Source organism: Labrus mixtus, chromosome 1 (genome assembly GCF_963584025.1).
Source record: "Labrus mixtus chromosome 1, fLabMix1.1, whole genome shotgun sequence".
In the NCBI taxonomy this organism is placed as follows: Eukaryota; Metazoa; Chordata; class Actinopteri; order Labriformes; family Labridae; genus Labrus; species Labrus mixtus.
This window is the reverse complement of record NC_083612.1, coordinates 3,636,185-3,656,688: the sequence shown is the minus strand read 5'-3', so window position 1 is coordinate 3,656,688 and position 20,504 is coordinate 3,636,185. Positions and strand designations below refer to the sequence as shown.

Sequence of the window (20,504 nt, the reverse complement as noted above, 5' to 3'; positions counted from 1 at the left end):
CTTGACAAGTCTTATCTTGCCCTCAGCTTCATCTGTGCACAACGGTGAGTAATGCAGGGACGGACACATTTCTTTTGACACATCCTACCTGTGTGAGAGGTTTTTCTGTAGCTACCTCACTCCCCACAAAACACATTTTGGACATCAATCTGGACATTGATAATGAACTAAGAGGTTCAGTCTGACAGCTGCACCCCGGACTTGAGGAGATCTATAAGCTATAGGCTAGCACAAAAAAACCCACATTTGCAATTTAAATTATTGCAGGACTGGGAGTAGCCTATCTGAAGAGATTTTCATTTTTTTTATATAGCCTATCTGAAGGGGATTGTTCATCTTCACAGGGTCAGGTTTAGAAAAAAATCTGCACAAAGCTATGATGTTACATCTTAAAAAATGTGAAGTTTCTTTTTGCAACTTTAATTGCTTCCTTTTTAAAATTAATTACAAAAAAAAATGTTTCAGGCTTAAAGACTAGACACTAACACATAAATGGAAATTCCTGCATGTATTGTTTAATGTGCACTGTCCTATTTCAGAATCAGAATCAGCTTTATTGGCCAGGTATGCTTACACACACAAGGAATTTAACTTTGGTGAACTGAACATTCTCAAAAATACAACATTAAATATCAACAATATACAAATAAGCAAAGAATAATATGTACAAGACTAAATAAGGTGAGTAGTGCAAAAGATGTAAAGTAAAGTAAACATCATGATAATAAAAAATGTAGTTAGGCTATGTGACAGGTTGGGTAATTTACATAAGGTAGAGTTTTACAATAGGCTATTTGCATTAAAGGTGTGCATAGATTAAAGATAAAGATAAACTTTATTGATCCCCCATGGGGGAAATTATTTTGTTACAACAGCTCAATAAAAAACAGGAAGTAGGAATATAATTATTAAAAATAACAAGAAGTTAAAAATCAAACATATTTACATCCGTTAAATAAAGGGTGAAAAAATACAATAATAGAATAATACAAGGTATTTACACTTCCACTTGTGGAAAGAGTTATTGTAATTAAAATTAAAAACACACACAGTGTGTAGCATTATTAATATGAGTTGATCATTTAAATGAAATAATATATATACATAGGCTATACATTCACAGGGATTTCAATAAATAAATACATTTAAACAATTTCCCTTTTGTTTTGTCATTATCTATCCAATCTGTTTTTTCTTCATCTATAAAATTTCACTCGAAAACCCGTGTTTCGACAAAACGACATCGTGTTGAGCACTTGAACGCAGCATCAGGCCGACCTGTCAATCAACGTGTCCGCGTTGGTCACCTGACCAAAACTCCAGGTCACGTGACTCGTATTCCATCCTCGCCATTTTGCAATGTGGGAGAGAGAGAGAGAGAGGGAGGCCACTTCTTTTTTTATGGCTAACGAGTAAAACAAAGCTGTTTTTATATGTGTTGAGGACAAAGACCGTCGGGCTTTAAAACGTCAGTGAGTATGTCTTTTATTAAACTCGCTCCTCCGTCACTCATTTACCGAAACGATGATTAAATTGTCCTTTTACATTCATGTGAGCAACTGCTAGCTCTGTGTGAGACTCGTGTGTGTGTCTGTGTGTCTCTGTCTGTGTGTGTGTCTGTGTGTCTGTGGGAGTCTGTGGGAGTGTTTGCATAGCAGGCTGTGAAGCTAACAGAGTGTCTTTCACTTTAAGTTCATTTTCTTGTCTCCATGGTAACGTCTCTTTATTGTTTTAACTGCATCTGTGTGTGTGTGTGTGTGTGTGTGTGTGTGTGTGTGTGTGTGTGTGTGTGTGTGTGTGTGTGTGTGTGTGTGTGTGTGTGTGTGTGTGTGTGTGTGTGTCTGTCTGTGTGTGTGTGTCTTAACTTTTTTTCCACTGTGGGGTAGTGAAAGTGGGTGTCATATTTTTAGACCCTGACATAGCTGGAGGGGCTCAGCAGACGCCACCTTTTGATTCCAGCTCCGTTTAAACCCGTGGACATAAAACACCACGATATTCTCTGAGTAACAGACAAACATTAACGTAGTCGATTGTTTGATTTCCCATCGTTTAAACAACCACATTTCCAATAAAACAAGACCATAACTGTTGTATTATTTATAGCCACGCTGTGCTTGTTACCATGGAAACTAAGCAGGGTTACAGCCAGTGCTTCGTGCATTTATTTGGCTACCCACTCTGCTTTTGAAACACAGTCCCACGAATGCAGAAGTCGGAGAAATGAGGAAGGTTGAATTGTGGTCAGAAAGTGAGAAGTAGGAAAGTGTTTGTTAAACCACAGGATTTGTGACCCATTTCCCCTCAAGCTTAGTTTGTAAACACGAGCACATGGTGCTCCTGTCTTGAAGGCTTTCTGTTGACCAGCAGAGGCGGGTCTTATCATGAACGAGTTAAGCTATCACTCCTTATCACGGGGGTCCTTTGGGCTGCTTCATTTCCTGCTAAACAGTGGGTCCTTTCACTCGACTCTGGGTAAACAGTGCACTTCAAAATAGAAACATGCCTAATCATAACACTTATTTTTGGTAGAGAAGTGGTTCCATTGTTTCATTTTTCAACGCCTAAAAGTGTTGTATTCTTTGTGTGTACTACATACCAATATACACACTGACCCGATGATAACATCGGTTGAAAAGTCTTCGATGCAGAAAGCCAGATTATCTCAATCCTCTCTTTTTAACACATAATACATACAAAGGGCTAAACTGTTAATCACACGCTGAGCCGTCAGATTAAAGACATTTATACGAGTACAAGTTTCCGTTCCTGTAAAAGGCCTCACTTTATTAGCAAGTGTTTTGCAAACTTTTCTCCTGTTTCCAACAGCGTTAGCTCGGTGTGCAGTATGGAAACAAAAGTACTTTTTTGACTTCACTAAACTCTGGGGACCCCAGACATCCAAAACACAGTCCACGTATTGTTAAAATGAATTTGTTTTCAATCATGTTATAGTTTTTCTACTGTGTTGGAAGTTAGGCACGTTATGTTTCTCATATATTGCTGGCCTAAGTTAAAATAGACTTCATAGTAATTAAATCATGAGTGAAAGATTGAAATGTTATTGCCCATATTTAAGCCTCTTGAAACTCACTGCATTTGTTTGGAATACCTTTATAACTGTATTTTTCCATATATCTCGCAGAGAGAAAAGATATCACAATGTCACTTTTCCAATATTGTTCAGCCCTACTATTCAGATGAACATTACTGATTGCTTACAGCACTGAGAGATACAAAAATAATTCCCAGTAAAATATTTATTTAAAAACCTCAAATCCAGGGATAGATCCATGTGTCATCATGCTGGTCTGATAAATCGTGTTGCATGATACATCAACTGAGAACATACATCGTCCTCGACATGTTTAAGTAATAATTGAGGACACAAATCTCCCCCGGCTTCATTTAAACAGTCTGATGTATCACCCATTGTGACTCTTTGCTGTGGAAAACTTGAACAGATAAAGTCTGTTTCTTCAGCGTGCCCGTGTAATAATTTGTCTGACACCTACCTGTGGCAGCAGCGTAATGCATTAGAAGTTTCTGTATAGTAAAGTTCATCTAGTCTAGTCTTGTTTGCTTTTCCAAGACATAAATCCACCAGTATTTATTTGATTCTATTTTATAAACCAGTTAAAACTACACACAGAAAATCTAGATCTAATATTAGGAACCAGAGACGGATATTCTTTTAGAACAATGTGAATTAAACTGTTCCATATTTTTTTGTTGTGTGCTTTTTAGAAAAATCAGAAGTACCATAAGCATGTGGCTAAGCTGGTTAAAGTTGATACCACTCAGCTTTTTATCAATGCTTAAACTGTAATTATTAATGTATGAGTTGAAGTGTTGGCTATGGTTTGAATTCTGATTTAAATGCACACTGTAGACAAAACTATTGTGGAACATTTAGACATTGTTTTCACATATTTCTGTTTTAGAATAGTGTTCCTATTACTGCATATAGTTAACACTCATTTCTGTGTTTCCCCTCTCTGCTAGGTCATGGAGGAGATCAGCAATGTGGCTGTACTCGTCACACACTCCTCCTCTGCCTCCTCTTCATCCTCCACTGCCTCAGCACTGGGACACGTCCCCCAAACTCAGTCCCAGCAGGCAGTAGAGGAGGACGCCTCCCACAGCTTTCAGCAGAAACAAGCTGCAGACTCTCTCATCCAGGTCATCGAGAAGCTCAGCAAAATTGTGGAGAAGCGTCCCCAGCGTCGCTGCACCTTGGCGGGACAGAAAAGGGCGTTTCAACATGCCCTCGCTGCGGGGGGGGAGGGTGGTGGTGGGGAGAGGACGAGAGGAAGCAGAGCAGACTCTCCCTTTAGAAAAATAAAGAGGAACATTAAGGAGGAGGAAAATGTAGTGGATGCTAGATTAGATGGCAGCATAGATGACGGCGCTCTTTGTTCTACTTTGTCAGGTGATAATAACAACAACAACATCGGCTCCATGGTAACGGAGGTCGCTGAGAACCCCATCAGCAGCGACCACAAGCGGACTGTGACGTGCTACCAGTGCAGCCTGTGCCCCTTTCTCTCCCAAACGCTGCCCCTGCTGAAGGAGCACCTTAAGCAGCACAATGAGCAGCACAGCGACCTCATCCTCATGTGCTCCGAGTGTCGCTTCACCTCCAGAGATCAGAGGCAGCTGGAGCAACATGTCAGCATGCACTTCGACAACGGCGGCAACCTGAACACGAGTCATTGTGATTCCTACAGCGAGGACAAGGAAGAGGTTTTAAGAAAGCAGGAGGGGGACTGGACTGGGAGCAGCATCGAAACAGAGTTCATGAAAAGCTCAGCAGAGGAATCCAAAGAGCTACCACAGAAGAAGAAGTGGTACAGCTACGAGGAGTATGGGTTGTACCGCTGCTTGATCTGCAGCTATGTGTGCAGCCAGCAGCGGATGCTCAAGACCCATGCCTGGAAGCACGCCGGCCTGGTGGACTGCTCTTACCCCATCTTTGAGGATGAAGAAGAGGCTCCGGCAAAGCGAGAGGCCCAGGCTGCGGCCAACACTATATCAAACAGAGAGGAGATAGTTGTTCTGTCCCCGGTTCTTCAGGAGAAAAGCATGCCCACTGCCTTCAAGCTCCAGCTCTTTTCTGCTCCAGTGGCTCTTGAGAACAACCAGGACGTGTTGACTAATCCGGTTTCTGATCAGAGTAAAAGTCCAAAGACAGAGGAAGAGGAGAGTGTGTACCCTCTCAAAGACCTGACATCCGAGGAGCCCCTGGTGGAGGTGCAGGTAACGACAGAGGCTGAGATGGAAGTTGTTAATCACCATGATAACAATTCTACCACGGACAGCTTACTGTCATCCGCTCAGAAGATTATCAACAGCAGTCCAAACAGCGCCGGCCATATCAACGTGATAGTCGAACGCCTTCCTTCAGCCGAGGATTCAGTCATGGCATCTAACCCTCTTCTACTCAACCCAGATGTGGACAGGGACAAAAGCTTATTGGCTGCAGAGGAGGAAGAGCAGCACCATGGTGTACCTGTAAAGGAAGAGGTGGAGATTGACTTCAGCGCCGGTAATGATTCTGACATCCAGCAATACGGAGCTGATATTACACCTTCTGTCCCTAAGAGCAGCGATTCTCCTCGAGATGAAAACATCCCACCAGCTGGTCGCAAGAGGACCCACTCTGAGTCTCTCCGGCTGCACTCTCTGGCCGCCGAGGCCCTGGTTGCTATGCCCATGAGGACCCCCGAGCTCCCCACCTCCAGTGCCAAAGTAAATCTGAAAAGTATCACAACCCAGACACAGTGCCAGAAACTCTTAGAGGTGACCGCAGACGGACCCAAGACATCTGACATAGGGACGACAGCGGCTCTGTTGGACCTGAAGCTGCATAGCAAAGGAAGAGAAGACGATTTGGGGTCTCTCGGTCTGGGAGAGGGAGACGAGGAGAGCCCTGCAGCCAAAGCTGGCATCAGCCTGTCGCTTCTTACCGTCATCGAGAGACTAAGAGAGCGCTCAGACCAGAACGCCTCGGATGAGGACATATTGAAAGAGCTTCAGGACAACGCGCAGTTCCAAAATGGAGACGTGAGCGGTGTGGTGTCAGGAGCTGCAGCTGCGGGTTACATCACCATCCCTGGAATGGAAGGGTTAGTTGCTTCGTCCGATGGCGGTCTGGTGGACTACATCCCCGGCAGTGAAAGGCCGTATCGGTGCCGCCTGTGTCGCTACAGCAGCGGCAATAAGGGCTACATTAAGCAGCACCTACGGGTGCACAGGCAGAGGCAACCGTATCAGTGTCCCATCTGTGAGCACATCGCCTCGGACAGTAAGGACCTGGAGAGTCACATGATCCACCACTGCAAGACCAGGATGTACCAGTGCAAGCTGTGCCCAGAAGCTTTCCACTACAAGGTGAGGAGATGTTAATGCTAACACGTAGCATTTTATATATTATGTTCAGAGTTTGAGAATCTGTTGTCTGTAGCTGCTGTTGTAGTGGGATTACAGCCTGTCCTTACAGCACGAGACGCAAGCTAGCATCAGCGAGAAAATCAGCTTGATTGAATTGTTTCCTATTGGAGTGTCCTAACTGTAAACCAGCAACGCAGCGTGAGGGATTGTCATTTTTACCCTGATATCCTGTCTCTATTTTCCTCTCTGTCGCTGGTGTAGACAGACGAGGAGGGAGAGGGCTCCACAAGGCGCTGTCACTCACTTCTCTCACTCTACAGAGCTTGTTAGCTTGTTTTACAAAGTGGATATAACGGTGCATTTATACATATTTAGACACTGTTATGCTGGTCTTCTCTAGAAAATATAACATCAGCTGTGCACTTTTTTTCGTGTAGCATCGTGTAACAGTTTCTCCTGCACCAACATATTTGGCTATGTTTACATTGTGCCTGATTAGTTCAAATTAAAAACATAAAAAAGCAGAAACAGAACAAGAATGCTCAACATAAACACCCAAACTTGTAAAAACAGGCCCAGACAGATTGATTTTCTAATAGGCTGCAGAGGAGTTATTTAATTTAAACTTTTGAAAGAAAGGATACAAAAGAAAATTGTAACATGCCGATTATTCTACTGATCACTTCTCTCTATTCCTGACATACATTAGTAGTGAAGTAGAAGAAAAGTCTTGCGCTTCAGTCGTTCCTCCAATGGAGCTCGGTGCTCTCAGAGAGGTGGATAACTTCTTCAAGTCAAAGAAAAAGCTCGAGCACACGAATCACCTGAGGGAAATTTAATAAAGGTGCAAAGGAGTGACGTTTAGACGCACTGCATCTTCCTCCATGACAAACATTACAGGTACAGATTTGAAAAAGTTAAATACCCACCTGCTCTCAGTGTATCATCACTCCTGACTAAAACTGGACCTTTCCGACTGAAATCATACCGAGTCACATTTCTCAAAGTCGGACTTACATACCTAGATAATGCTGTTAGGGTTCGATTTACTCTTGCATGTATACACCTCAATCAGCCCCATGATGGCCTAGGTGTTCAGAGCCTGCTCCACAGCTCCCGCGCCAGGCTTTGACCCTGGAGTTCAACAGCATACATAAACATTATGTCATGCATATCTTTAACCAGTGGGGGGCGTAAGCCAAATAAATGACGAGGGCTGCTTAAATGGATTCATTTTTCTAACAAGTAATGAAATACTAAGATATCTGGGGTATTTTATTCACATCACGAGCCAATAAAAGACATTTAAATCTGTTTGCTAGAGAATTGTTTAATCCAAAATGTCTTAATACACTTCAACACAACGATGTATGTCTAATGAGAGCTGATGAAGAGTTTATTCTGTGGAGAGATTCATATAGGCAATTGCTCATAGTGAAAATGTGTATAACCTTACTTTCTGATACACAGTTTTTGAGTCAGGCTAAGAGTAAAAAAAAAAGAGTTTACTCTTAAAAAGGCTGAGTTTATTCTTGCGTGTGAAGTCAAAGACGAGACATAAAAGTTGAAGGAGTGTGGTGCAGCGCTGCAGAGAAAGTTTGCTTCAGTGTGATGAAACAGGCAGAGGAGAAAACTATTGATTATTCTGCTATCATGGGACTCCAGTGCCGATCTGCAGCCCAGATTATTCATCCTTCATCAAGTTCATCGTGTTATCCCCCAGATTTGGAAGTTAGTTCTGAGAAAGTTTCGAGCTGTACGGGGTGAAGGCTGGCCCGCAGATATGATACTGTATCGGATCCTGAAGTGACATCAGTGGGGCAGAGGAAAAACTATCAATGCATGTCAATCACTTTTCATTTTCTCCTGAGAGTATTTCTTCCAGTTTGAAACAAAGAGTTTTGTATTCTTTAAATGTGTTTTACTCAATAGAATAAATAGAATTCAAATTTTCCAATAAATTAACAGCCTAAGGCCTCGTGTCAACCTTGCATTTTGTTCTGAGAGCCAGCGTCTTTTTACATTTGTTTTCAATAAGTAGAAAGTGTCTGCAGCAGCAGGCGGCCCGCCTTGAGAGAAAAAGCTCAGCACTCAGAGACTTTTTTCTCAGCACTTCACCTTTTCTGTGTGTCTGCTCCAAGCTCTCACGTTGAAAATCTTTAAACTTTGAGAAGGCGCTGTTGACGTCATCCCCGCTCTTTTCAAAACAGAAGATATTTCCACGTATTATTACCTCCTATGGGTTGTGTTTTTGTAGCCACTTCTTCTTTGCTGAAAAAAAAAAGACCTCAAATATAAAACATACAGTAATAAAGCAACGGAGCAGTGTCGGTCATACAGCAGACGTTGTCAACAGACTGTTGTCATGGAGACAGGACGGATGTGCAAAACACAGCCAGCGCTTTTCTGCCCAGTAAAAAACAAACTCAGATTTTGTAGATCATATAAAGCGGAGTAGAAAAACTTCAGGTTACTTTTATTATTATGCTTGCAAGTCCGAAGTGGCAGAAAAGATCAAGGTAAGCAGCCGTATTGAATTGAATATATATGTGTGTGTGTGTGTTTTTATTTCTTAGAGTCAGTTAAGAAGTCATGAAAGGGAGCATCACAGCTTCAGCAGCGACATCGCAGTTCTCACACCCGTTAACGACGCTGTGGCCGCGGTGGAGGACGCCGACCGGGTCACAGACGAAGGTGAGAGATGTCTTTAAAGCTTCTTTGTGTGTTTAGATTTAAAGATAGACCAATACTTAACCGGCTAGCTGACATGTCGTCATCAGATTACCACTTGAGTCTGTCGGTGTTAACGCTCTTTTTTTTCATCTTTTTCAGAATGTGGTTTACAGAAGATGTATAAATGTGACGTGTGCGACTACACCAGCTCTACGTATGTCGGGGTGAGGAACCACCGGCGGATCCATAACTCTGACAAACCTTATCGGTGAGTTGTTAAAATGTACCACTAACATCTACAGGTGCATTCACACCTGAGCTGATTGGTCCGTTTGAAACGACGTCTGGTGCGCTTTGTCGGATAGTTCGTTTGGTTTGGGGTGTGTGAATGCTCAAATGACCAAAGAACCGAACTCTGGCCAGCTTAAAAACGGGGTCTTGGTTCGTTCCAAGTGCACCAGAGTTCGGTTCACTGTAGGTGAGAACGCCATCAAAACAAAACAAGGGAAGTGAACCAAAAAGCAATGCATTGTGGGGTGAAATTGGCTGTCTGTAAACGATTTCAAATAGTTTTGACGAGCGTGGCTAACGTTAGCATTGCTAACAACAGCAGCCATCAAGTGTCTTTACACACCGCTCCTGTCTGGATATGCCAGTTAAACCTGACACAGCTGACATATTAGGCCTACTTTATCTCCATTTTATAGAACAAAATACTGACAAACTGCACAACGCTACAGGATGCCATTCTTCCACTGTCCTGTCGTTTACTTCAGGGTCATAGTATACTGACCGGAGCTACAGCCCCAACTAGTGGCGGGTGGCTACGGTACACAACATTTGACAGCGGCACGAAGAAAGTACTTCCGGCCCCTGTAGCCAATCATTGCAACGCGGTCGGCAATATTACAAAATCTCGGAGGTGCGCGCCGCGCCGACCGCAAGAAGCATGAAACCTGATTCAATGAGTCACAATGTGCAGTACATGGCTCATTTACATAACGTTATTTTCCCGTGAAAAACACTGTGGAAAGACTCGAAGTCTGGCTAGCAAGCCAGCCTTTCTGTTAAACATGCTGTCTGATCATATTTACTGTTTGGTAGCCAAAGGTAAAGATGTTGACAGAAATGTGTGCTAGCTTGAAGGTAACTTCATACAGCTCTCTGGTTCATTATTATCTCAGGCAACATTAAAGTGACAGCTGGTCAACACATGTAATAAGAGAGGGAATATAAACTTAATGAAAACCAGCAGGAGCAAAACATCAGGTTCATATATTGATAATGTTTCATATTTTATGATAGAAAAGAAAATATTGTCATACTTGATGACTGTATTATGATGCTCTCTCAGACTCTGAGAGCTACCTGCATAGTGACTGCCCTTCACATCACCTCTTAGTAGAACATGGTAAGCCCTGTTCTGCAAATTCATCCCATTTATAAAAAGGGACTGAAGGTTGGGAGCGTCATGGGGTTTTTCATGTTTCACTGAAGCTTTATCAAAAAGTTAAAACAGAACATAGATATAGACAAGCAATTGTGTTTTTCTTATTGTTTGCACTGCTTCTTTAGTCTGAATGCTAAAATCGTCTGTGAATTCATAATTTAAAGCTGATATTTAAAAAAAATCTTCCCGGGGGAGCATGCCCCCGGACTCCCCTAGGTGGTTTGGATCCATCTCACCTTTTTTATCCCTGATGAGTTTGCACCCCTGCTTTCATGTCTATATCCATTCAAACCTTTATTTATTCTCGAAAGGACATCGTGGTTTTCCTCATTTTCAATTCTGTCGAGATTACAAGCACCTTTAATACCATTTGAAAAAACAACAACAAACCCTTATAATCAATTACAAAACCAAAGCTGAACAATTAGAGGCCAAACATTAAAACCAGCCTTTCTCTCATATGTTGATTCCTCTGAGTGTTGTGCCTGTCATTTCAGAACTGTGCATTAGATGGCAGTACACACCTGTATGTGCTCTGAGCAGCTCAGTGATCTCTCTCTCTCTCTCTGTGTCTCTCTTCTCCTCACTTAGCCTGTGTGTTAACGCAACGCTGCCATGAGGTGTGAACTCATCCAGCTGTTCAACTCAGCTTTCTTAACAGTATGCTCTCAGATCAGATGTACTAAAATAAACACATGACAATCCTTTCTAATATGGAAAGGTCAGGTGGCATTTAACTGCATGTTTTTGCCAGCAGTACTGTGTACTGGCAAAAGAACCGTCAGGAGATATGACTGTTTCAGCATGAATGTACAAATATGTAAATAACAGATCATTTTCTTTGTGGACAGATGACTGTGGCCACACAGAAAATGGTTAAAGATGAAGTGTCTGATTGGTTATTTTTCCACGTCATTACTTTCATTAGAAGGAAAAACGCTTCTTTCTTAAACAACAATTAACTTTAATTCATCATAATTAGATTTGTATCCACCGGCTTACGGCTGCCACCTTCCTGCCTCCCCGCCGCCTGCACAAAAGATGATGATTTTTTTATTGATATTTATGGTCTCGGAGCACTCTGGTCTCGGGTATGTCTTGGTCTTGGTTCGTGTGGTCTTGACTACAACACTTCAATAAATGCCTCCACTTAGCAAATACCTTCTTTTTTCCTATGAACATAGGGTGTCTGATTATTTTAAACGCCATGTGCTTACAATGTCTGGCAGTTTAACGATGTGTTAACATTCAGAATAAACTCTGAATCACGTGTTATTTAAAGTCTACATGAACAACAGTTAGGCCTTCAGGTGTCTTTGAACTAAAAACAAAGCCTCTGGAGGATAAAGTGTGATTGTTGGCTCCTAGTGAGGTGCAGAAGGATGATGACACCATTACTGCTTTACACTGTTTCACTCACAGTCTAATTTGTTAACACTTTAGATTAAAAGCTTTAAAGTTACCACTTTACCCGTGTAGTCATTGTGTTGCCTTCACATCGGATTTACAGCCAACAGGATAACAATATACCAGCGCACTACAGCAGCTGGGAGAGGCAAACGGCAACATAAAACACTCATGTAATACTTAATAAGACATTACAATGTGTAGTTAGTGGAATTAGAGCGAATGGCCTCAGTAGGCCTTCTATGGAAACACTGATCACTCGCTTAGCACTTCAAACGTGAATGACTTAACAAAAGGACAAATGCAAAAACTGCTGACTGGACAAATGCTCATATTTATCCACCTGTTACAGCTGCCGAGTAGGCAAAGAGTGCAGAATTACACATCTAAAAAAAAGTACAGGGACTAAAGCTTGACTGATATTCATTCCTCTCTGTCACTGAAATGGAATAGCTTAACATCTCTTTAAAGATGTCGCTGCGTTGCACCGTCTGTGCTGTGGATCTGATACGGTCTTTACGGTCCAGAGGTCATTCTTCTCATATATATAGGGCTTTCACGCTTGCGGAAATCTCCTGAAAAACATACACAGGAGGAGCTGTGTGTGTGAACACAAACAGCCAAATTATTGGCTCAGACTTCACCTGGAGTTTCTCCTGCCAAGTCCGAGTGAGCTGATGTGTATGTGTGAATATTGTGTGAAATTATCTAGATATTTTCAGGAGTGCATATGTGGAAACAGGTGGTAATGATCACAATCCTTTTGCTTGGTGATCACGTTGGAAAGGTAATGGTGTTCTTTTAGTTTCATCATCACAGTTTAGTCAGATTTGAAAAGAGAGAGTGTATCATTTGCTGTAAAAAGACAGCTAGTTTCACTTGACCTGCCTTGTTGTCATGGTAGTTGCATTGAATCGTCTTCATCATATGGCACCTACTTTGTCCATGAATTGTTGATATCTTCTCATTAAGCTGGCAACTACAATGTTTAAATGTCACAGTACAAGAATGTTATATTTAATGTGACCGGGCGAATAATTCAGCATCATTATCTTCACAGTAATGCCTGGTTCCCTTAGGCCACATTAAACATTTCTCTTTATTGAGAAAAATGTTCTCTAAGACTTTTCTTCAGTAAAGAGTCTTTTTGGTATTCCTGCCCCAGTAACTCTCACATTATGAAGACGTGCAATCCTTTGTTTTGTCTGCAACTTTATTTGAATGCAGAGCAAATGGCCGCAAGTTGAGTCTGCAGACCTTGAACAGTATTCGCCTCTAAACAACTACAAAGCCAGTTTCATCTTCCAACCGCAACATCCACAGAGCTACAAGGAAGAAGAAAATGTGATTTGTTCTATTCTTAAAGTGACAATTTCCTCTCAGTTTTTTGCTGTAAATCCCTTTTCCTCGCTCCAGGCTGCAGCACAAAGAAGCTACAGAAGTTCAAGAGGCAGCTTGTTAAAGTAGCCACTTGATCTCCATGTTCCTCTCTTCTCAACGTCTTCTTCCTTTTTTTTCCCCGCACTGCCAGGTGTTGTAGCTGTGATTTTGCCACCACCAACATGAACAGTTTGAAGAGCCACATGAGGAGGCACCCTCAGGAGCACCAGGCTGTGCAGCTACTGGAGCAGTACAGGTGAGATAGATCAAACATGCATCCACTGCAGAGAGGACCGATAACAATGAGATCGGTGAGCATGAAGCCCTGCACCTTTACAAAGACGCCGGGGGTTATCATCTGTGCTGGTCTGACCATGTCGATGCTTTCTGGTGCCAGCAGCTTGAGCAATGAGCTTCTGATTGCACTGTTAGAGGTTGGCGGGTGGAGGAGGTGAATGGGGGTGAATGCTCAGCCCTCCTTCAAATGTTAAATATCCTCAACCCCGAGACCGACTCTGATTGCTGATTTCCACTTTACTGAATACCGATGCTGTATTATACAGTCATCAGTACCTGCACAGCTCGAGAGCCCATGTTTCTGTATTGAAGGAAACACACGGGCAGCGCTATTCAGTTTCTGTTAAATGGGAACTCAAGTCATCTGTCCGTGCACTTTCATAAGAGAGTCCGATTTAAAAGAGGGTAACCAACAATACATTACTAAACAATAAGCGATGCATGGGCAACGATTACGATGATATCATGAGACAGCATTCTGGGATAATTGATACACATCAAGTAGGTCTTCATACCTTATTATTTGTAGTTTCAAATTTACAGTCTCAGATTGTATTATTATTATTAACAGTTTCCAACACATTACAGTTTCCAATGCCTTCATCAGCATGTAGTTACACATTTTCTCCACTAGAGGGCATTCCAACATTATACATCTACAGTATATCTTCTCCATGTATATTTTTCTTGGCGTTGTCTTTTGGCGTCGTAGAGTTTCACAACTCACTCAGTGATGGTTGCACGGCTCTGATTCGTGTACCTTGGCTCAAGTTTGTGCATGAAATCCTTAAATCCACAACCACTGTGAGGTGTTAGAGGCCACGGGGAGGGAGGTGAGATTCAGCAACAGTAGAAAATAGATGATGGGGGGGAGAGAGAATCTCTTCTGAGATTTTAAATAGATTCTTAACTTCCAAATATCGTTTTTTTGTGCCCAATCAGTCACTCCCTGCTAAGTGCTAATGCTAGTTCTTTAACTCAGGAGAATGCCAAATGGAGCAGCAACAAATTCAGCCAGTCTCACAGATGACTGGAGTAGAACCTGAAGTATGTACTCATTCAAAAATAGACTCTGAATCATGAATCGTTTTGAATCGAAAATAGATTCTCAATCGAATCGTGAGATTCCCAGCCCTAGTAGAAAACACAACAATAAAAAAAACACACTCCCTGGCTTTTTATAAACCATCATGAACCATGTGGACTGATTTATCCACTCGGTTTATTGTTTACATGGAGCAGCAGGGCGGAGTCGTGCTGCTCTAATGTTGGACCGAAGAGAAATCCTTTCTAAGTTAAGAAGCTGACAACTATGATCATAAGTAGTTTAACAATCCTGACATCTATGTTTAAAACGGCGCCGTTCCTCTTAAGTTTTAATCCTCAGGTCTTTAGCAAGGATTTGTATCCTTAAGCTCTTAACTTCTTATTTCTCCTCTTCTTCCTTTTTTTTTTCCTGATGAATAAGTACATCTGCTGAAATGCTGAACATATGTTGTATAGTGTCTGACTTAGAGCCTCATAATCTAAATCACTAAGAGATGATCTGACTTTTGTTGTCAATGGCAACCGGCTGATGGGGGATCGATTCAAACTGGGAGAAGATGATGGGCCAAAGTCACTCCCAGTTCACATTGTTTTCCTTCTTTGTAGTGATTGAATATTTTTTATATAACTGACTCTTTGAATCAACAAATGATGCAAAATAAACACCCACTATTGTATCGTACCATGCCTGAGCAAGATTGCCCCCCCCCCCCCCCTCCACCGGTGTACATTCACATCCATATTTACAGTTTATGGTTCACATTAGGAACATCGTTCTGTGATGTACACTTGCATCTGTAAATCATCCGATACAGCAGGTGGCAGTATGCATCATGCTAACTGTGGATGTTTTGGTTATTTCTGAAACGCCAACAACAACCCTCCTACTACTACCACTAGGATGAAACGAGCCCGTGCTGCACTATTACAACAGATTTGAAGCAGCAGGAGCCGTTTAGAATTACGTCATGTAGCGGTCCACTTCCTTGTTTGAGCACGGTTGCGTTCACATCTCCTGTGGAGTCGGGCACAGTACCTGAGTACGGTAGGAGTGTGTTTTGTTTGGGTTCACACTGATCAAATTAACCGGACTTAAGGGGTCAAGGGTACTTGGATCTGGGCCCGGGTCCCTAGTGTGAACCACCCTTACTGTGTAAGCTGTATGAAATGATTCAGGGAGTCAATGACAGGTGTAAGTGATAAGAGTCATGGGTATGGCAGTGTGACAGCTACAGTGGGGAACATCAGTGTTCATGTTGAAGACAGACTGAAGGTTCCACTGATGTTGTACAGTCTGATGGTGGTGGGCAAAAGGAGTGCAGGCAGCGCTACGTTTTGTACCTGAGGTGTTGGCTGAAGGAGCTGCCCATCTGTCACAGCTCATCATGGAGAGGTTGCTAGCTTGTTGAACATATCAGCATATTCACACTAGCCATTTGAATGTTGTTTAATGATTAACCTGATCTCCCATTATCTAGCTGTGATGAGGGAAGTATGCCCAAGTTCTTTATCCTGAAAGATACCTGAAACTTTAACCATTTGAACGGTTCATAATGACACAACCCATAATTCTTTTTCGTCATTCTGTAAATCCATTTCCCCCTCTCCGTGGCGTTCACTGTCTCTGTCTCTCCAGCTCAGCGTCCTCTGTAGAGTCAGGATGATTCCTCTTGATAGAAAGTATGAGAAGGATTAGTCAAACCTCAGTACGCATATTGAATCACCCTCGACTTGATCCGCTCTCACTCTGCTGCACGCCCTCTCTCTCCTTTTTCTTTCTCTTATTTGATAATATTCTCTCTTCCAGGTGCTCCCTCTGTGGCTACGTGTGCAGTCATCCCCCCTCGCTCAAATCCCACATGTGGAAGCACGCCGGAGACCAAAACTACAACTACGAGCAGGTTAACAAAGCCATCAACGAGGCCATCTCCCAGAGCAGCAGGTGAATACAACGACTCGAGTGGGCTGGTATCCTACTGTGAGAGTCTTTCTGGCTTTATTTCTTAATTCCAAATATCTACATCTATCCTCATCAAATGTCCGGGACAAGGCTTTGTTGAATGTACCGCCTTACCTACAAAGGCTTTGAGGTTTGAAGAGATGTGTAGATGACGCTGCATTGTTCTCTTCATGTTGAACATTGTTGTTGTTTTCTTTATGTATACTGCACCCTGCCAAATAAACCAATAAAATAAACGTCTCTGACAGTAGGAGCTCAAACTATAAGCATCACCATTTGTAGCCTGAAGTGTGCCAAATGTCTCAGTACAGCTTTAGATCAAACATTGGTTGTCAATGAAAATCTGAGCAGCAGCACCTACAGGAAAAAAAAGTTTTGCTTTCAAAAGTGAATGAACATTTTTAATACTTTTCTTTGATAAAATCTGAACAGAATATGCCAAATACTTGTTGTTACCTAAATACTTCAATCTCAATTTCTCAGTAATGTTTAACATGACTTATATTTTAATATGTGCACATCTAATTTTGACATCCTCAGATCAGACAGAGCATTAGGGCACAAGTTGTTGTGTTTCAAATGGCTCGAATACAACAAAGCCAAAACAAAAATAATTCATTAAAAACAATTCTGAGAGCTGGCTGCAGCATTAAAGGTGATTACTGAGATAATAACTGAAGGATTATATTCATGCTGTAGTTGCTTCAACTAAACAACGAGCCCAGAATCCAAATCGTTACATCAGTGTGAGAGTTCAAGAAAAGTTTTCTGAAATCCGTTTTTTGGCTTTGTTACAATTCTGCATTCTGTGTGAAGGGGACAAATAAATGATATAATTCAGTATGGCTTTTCAAATCTAAATCTAAAGTGCATTTCAACAACGCTTAGATATTTGATTGAACATACCACTGATGGTCTTTTTGTCTTCTGCATGCTGTCAAGTTTTTCTCTTCATTTCACTTCACTTCAATAATAAATATCACTTTTTAATATAAATTTAATATAACATTAGCTGACTGTCATCATCCAGCTTTTTATTTCTTAAGAAAATATAAAAAATTTGATCTGTTCTCACAGCATGAGGCCAAAACTTACTGGCTTTCTTTTCAATATTTACTGCGTCACAGATATGATACATTTGGGATTTACTTAGCTGCGTTATTCATCGAATGTAGCATCAAAAAGATGGCAACAAGAAAAAGAAAGGAAACGGACTAATGAAAATATTTTCATGCCAGGGTTGCCTCAAGAGTGGCATGTAAAACGTGCTCATTTCCTTTGAGTACTCATTCTTCTATTCTTCCCTCAGAGCTCCTCAGAAGTTGTCTGCCGTGCTGGAGACGGTAGCAGAGCGCCCCGCGGCGGTCCAGCCCTCAAAGGACAAAGCAAAGGGCCCGGTGGAAACACTGCCAACACCCACATCCACAGCAGCAGCAGTCAGCCTGGCTGCGGACAGCTCGGCAGGCCTCCCCACCCCCAACACGGACCCCTCACAGTGGCCTAATGAGTCCCCCAGCCCCCAGGGGAAGGACCCTGCACAGCTCCAGTCTCAGTCCCAGAGCCAGCCACGCACCGGACAGACCGCTGCCCCCGGCCCGGTTATGGAGTACTGTGTGCTCCTGTTCTGCTGCTGTATCTGTGGCTTTGAGTCCACCAGTAAAGAGCGTCTGATGGAGCACATGAAGGAGCACGAGGGAGACATCATCAGCATCATCCTCAACAAGGAGCAGCAGCAGCAGCAGCAGCAGCCACAGCCAGAAGTCCAGACCGGCCTCCAAACAGCAGAGTGAGAGCTGCTCTATCTCCCTCTCTTTGTATTAACACTGACCCTGCGCTCTCACTGCGATCTGCTGCAAACAGAACAAGAAGTATTTCATTAAGTTTCTTTACCTCAAGGTGGCTGTGGTGGACATCAAGGTCTAACCATTTCATGTCCGCCGCGTCGTTAAAGCTATCGCTCACAATGTTCCGTTAAGTCTGACAGATACCTTGAACCGGGAAGGAAAACAATTATGAAATGATTTCCTGAGTAGCATATCGAAAAGAAACGTTCAGAAGCCGTTAAAGTTAAGTTGTCGAACACTTTGACATTAAAAAGACGCAGAATGTGTCTGACTTTAAGGGACGAGCTCTATACCAAGTTTGATTTTTCACTAGCCAGGGACAAGTTCATACCTCAAGAAACCATGCAATCCCACAGCAGAGATGGGAAAAGAAAAGTTAGACGCATGTTCCAGCCTAAGGGCCTGTGTTCACAGACGGCCACAACCTCCTTTTCAGAGCGCTTCTCACAAGCACTTAATGTCTGTTAGGTGTGGTTTAGGTAGCTCCATGTGCTTAGTCTTTACTTTAAATCAAGGAACACATGAAAACGATGTTAAGGAGTTGGGTCCTGATATCTGGGAATTTTTCAGCATCTGGGAATTTTTCAGCTTTGTCAACAACAGATGTTGTTGACAAAGCTGAAATCAGAAGTCCCGCCCCATCTTTGTTCTGATCGGTGAGGGAGAAGTGAAATTGACGATCGTCTCGCTGTTCTAAAAGTTTAACTGTTGTTAACCGAGACAAAAAAAAAAAAGCAGCTGAGGCGAGGGCGTTTCATTCGATTTGTTTAAAAAAACAAGGTCTGCAAGCGCAACAAGCACCGTCTGTGGACACAGGCCCCGATTCATTTATCGACCACGAGGCAGCTGTTTTTATTTCTACTGTATTATTTAATATATTTAATCTGACACAGTTGAGGCTCTGGCCCAGTTTAAGGGGGTACATATGTCTAAAGGCATGAACCGCAGCTTGAATATGATTTAATATTTATCAGTTGATTATTATGCATGTTAGTTTTCTGTTGTGCCAATTTAAAGAGGCTATTGTAAAGTAGTTATTTTTATTTTTGTTTGAATGTTTCAAGTTTGTATTTCTTTCCAGATGGTTTATAAAATAGTGTCTTTGGAGAGAGAAATATCTAAAAGTGACCAGAGTAAAGTAGACTGACCCGGCGACAGAGGCACGTGGACAAAAAGAATGATACAAAAGGGAAGTTAGCAAAGGTAGGGCTTATTTTTGTATTGGTAGGCGTATGATGTATTTAATCAGGCACGACTGTGTTCACCTGTGATTGTGGTGCTACGCTCACTTCAAGAGTTATTACTGAAGGAAAAGATTGTTCTTTTTTTTTACAGCCCAGGCCATTTCTGTTGTATATAATAACATTTTTATAACCTTTACTGTCATTTTTCAGTGTTTTTAAAATACAACTTTTTCTAGTGTCAAATAAAAACTTGAGGTGACGACGTGTGAGCCGACTCGAGGCTGAAGAAAGATGAGACAGATGTCGTAATAAAGCTGAGGTGCGAAGCTCCTCTCATGTGACTGAGTGGAAGAAAGAGTGTCTTATACTGACTGATTTGGAAGAAGGGAAGTGTCGGAGCTATTTTTAATACAATAAATAGAAAATGTAACCCTTCAATGTCGATCATTCTGACTCCTGGATAACACGTTTATTCACCCTCCAGGTAGAAACACATCCATTAGCATCCAGGCTGTCTCCCCGCACAAACGGCCCAGTTCAAGGTTTACATCCAGAACATATTGTACAGTAAAGAACAAAGTAGAGGAGAAGAACAGATACAATCTCTGCTCTTTAAGTCTTCAGTCGTCATTTAAATCTGAAGCTGCCACGTGCAAAAGAGGTTCCAGGTTGGCAAATACTGATTGTTACTGACTGGTTTTCAAGTCATTTTAAAGGTCACATATTCTCCTCCTCTTCAACCAGTTTAAATAAGTCAGAGCTCCTCAAAACATGTGTGTGAAGTTTCTTGTTCTAAATCCACTCTGATCCTGTATTTGATCATGTCTTTAAACCCCTCTATTTCAGCCCTGCTCAGAACAGGCTGTTTCTGT

General features: G+C 42.1%; 1 protein-coding gene across 1 annotated transcript; it reads left to right on the top strand.

Annotated features, from left to right (window-relative positions):
- The first annotated feature begins 1,347 nt into the window (after positions 1–1,347).
- znf507 (zinc finger protein 507) lies at positions 1,348–20,070 on the top strand. The gene is made up of 7 exons (XM_061046542.1): positions 1,348–1,472; positions 4,003–6,390; positions 8,967–9,084; positions 9,223–9,331; positions 13,452–13,556; positions 16,452–16,586; positions 17,914–20,070. Exons 2-7 carry the CDS (start codon positions 4,006–4,008, stop codon positions 18,392–18,394), a joined length of 3,333 nt encoding a protein of 1,110 aa, XP_060902525.1. The 5' UTR covers positions 1,348–1,472; positions 4,003–4,005; the 3' UTR covers positions 18,395–20,070.
- The last annotated feature ends 434 nt before the right edge of the window (positions 20,071–20,504 follow it).

Bases quoted from the DNA above. Each gene is read 5' to 3' on its own strand.
- znf507 (XM_061046542.1), top strand. From the start codon at position 4,006: ATGGAGGAGATCAGCAATGTGGCTGTACTCGTCACACACTCCTCCTCT. The intron at 9,085-9,222 runs GTGAGAGATGTC...CATCTTTTTCAG, and splicing joins CGACCGGGTCACAGACGAAG to AATGTGGTTTACAGAAGATG. The intron at 16,587-17,913 runs GTGAATACAACG...TTCTTCCCTCAG, and splicing joins GCCATCTCCCAGAGCAGCAG to AGCTCCTCAGAAGTTGTCTG.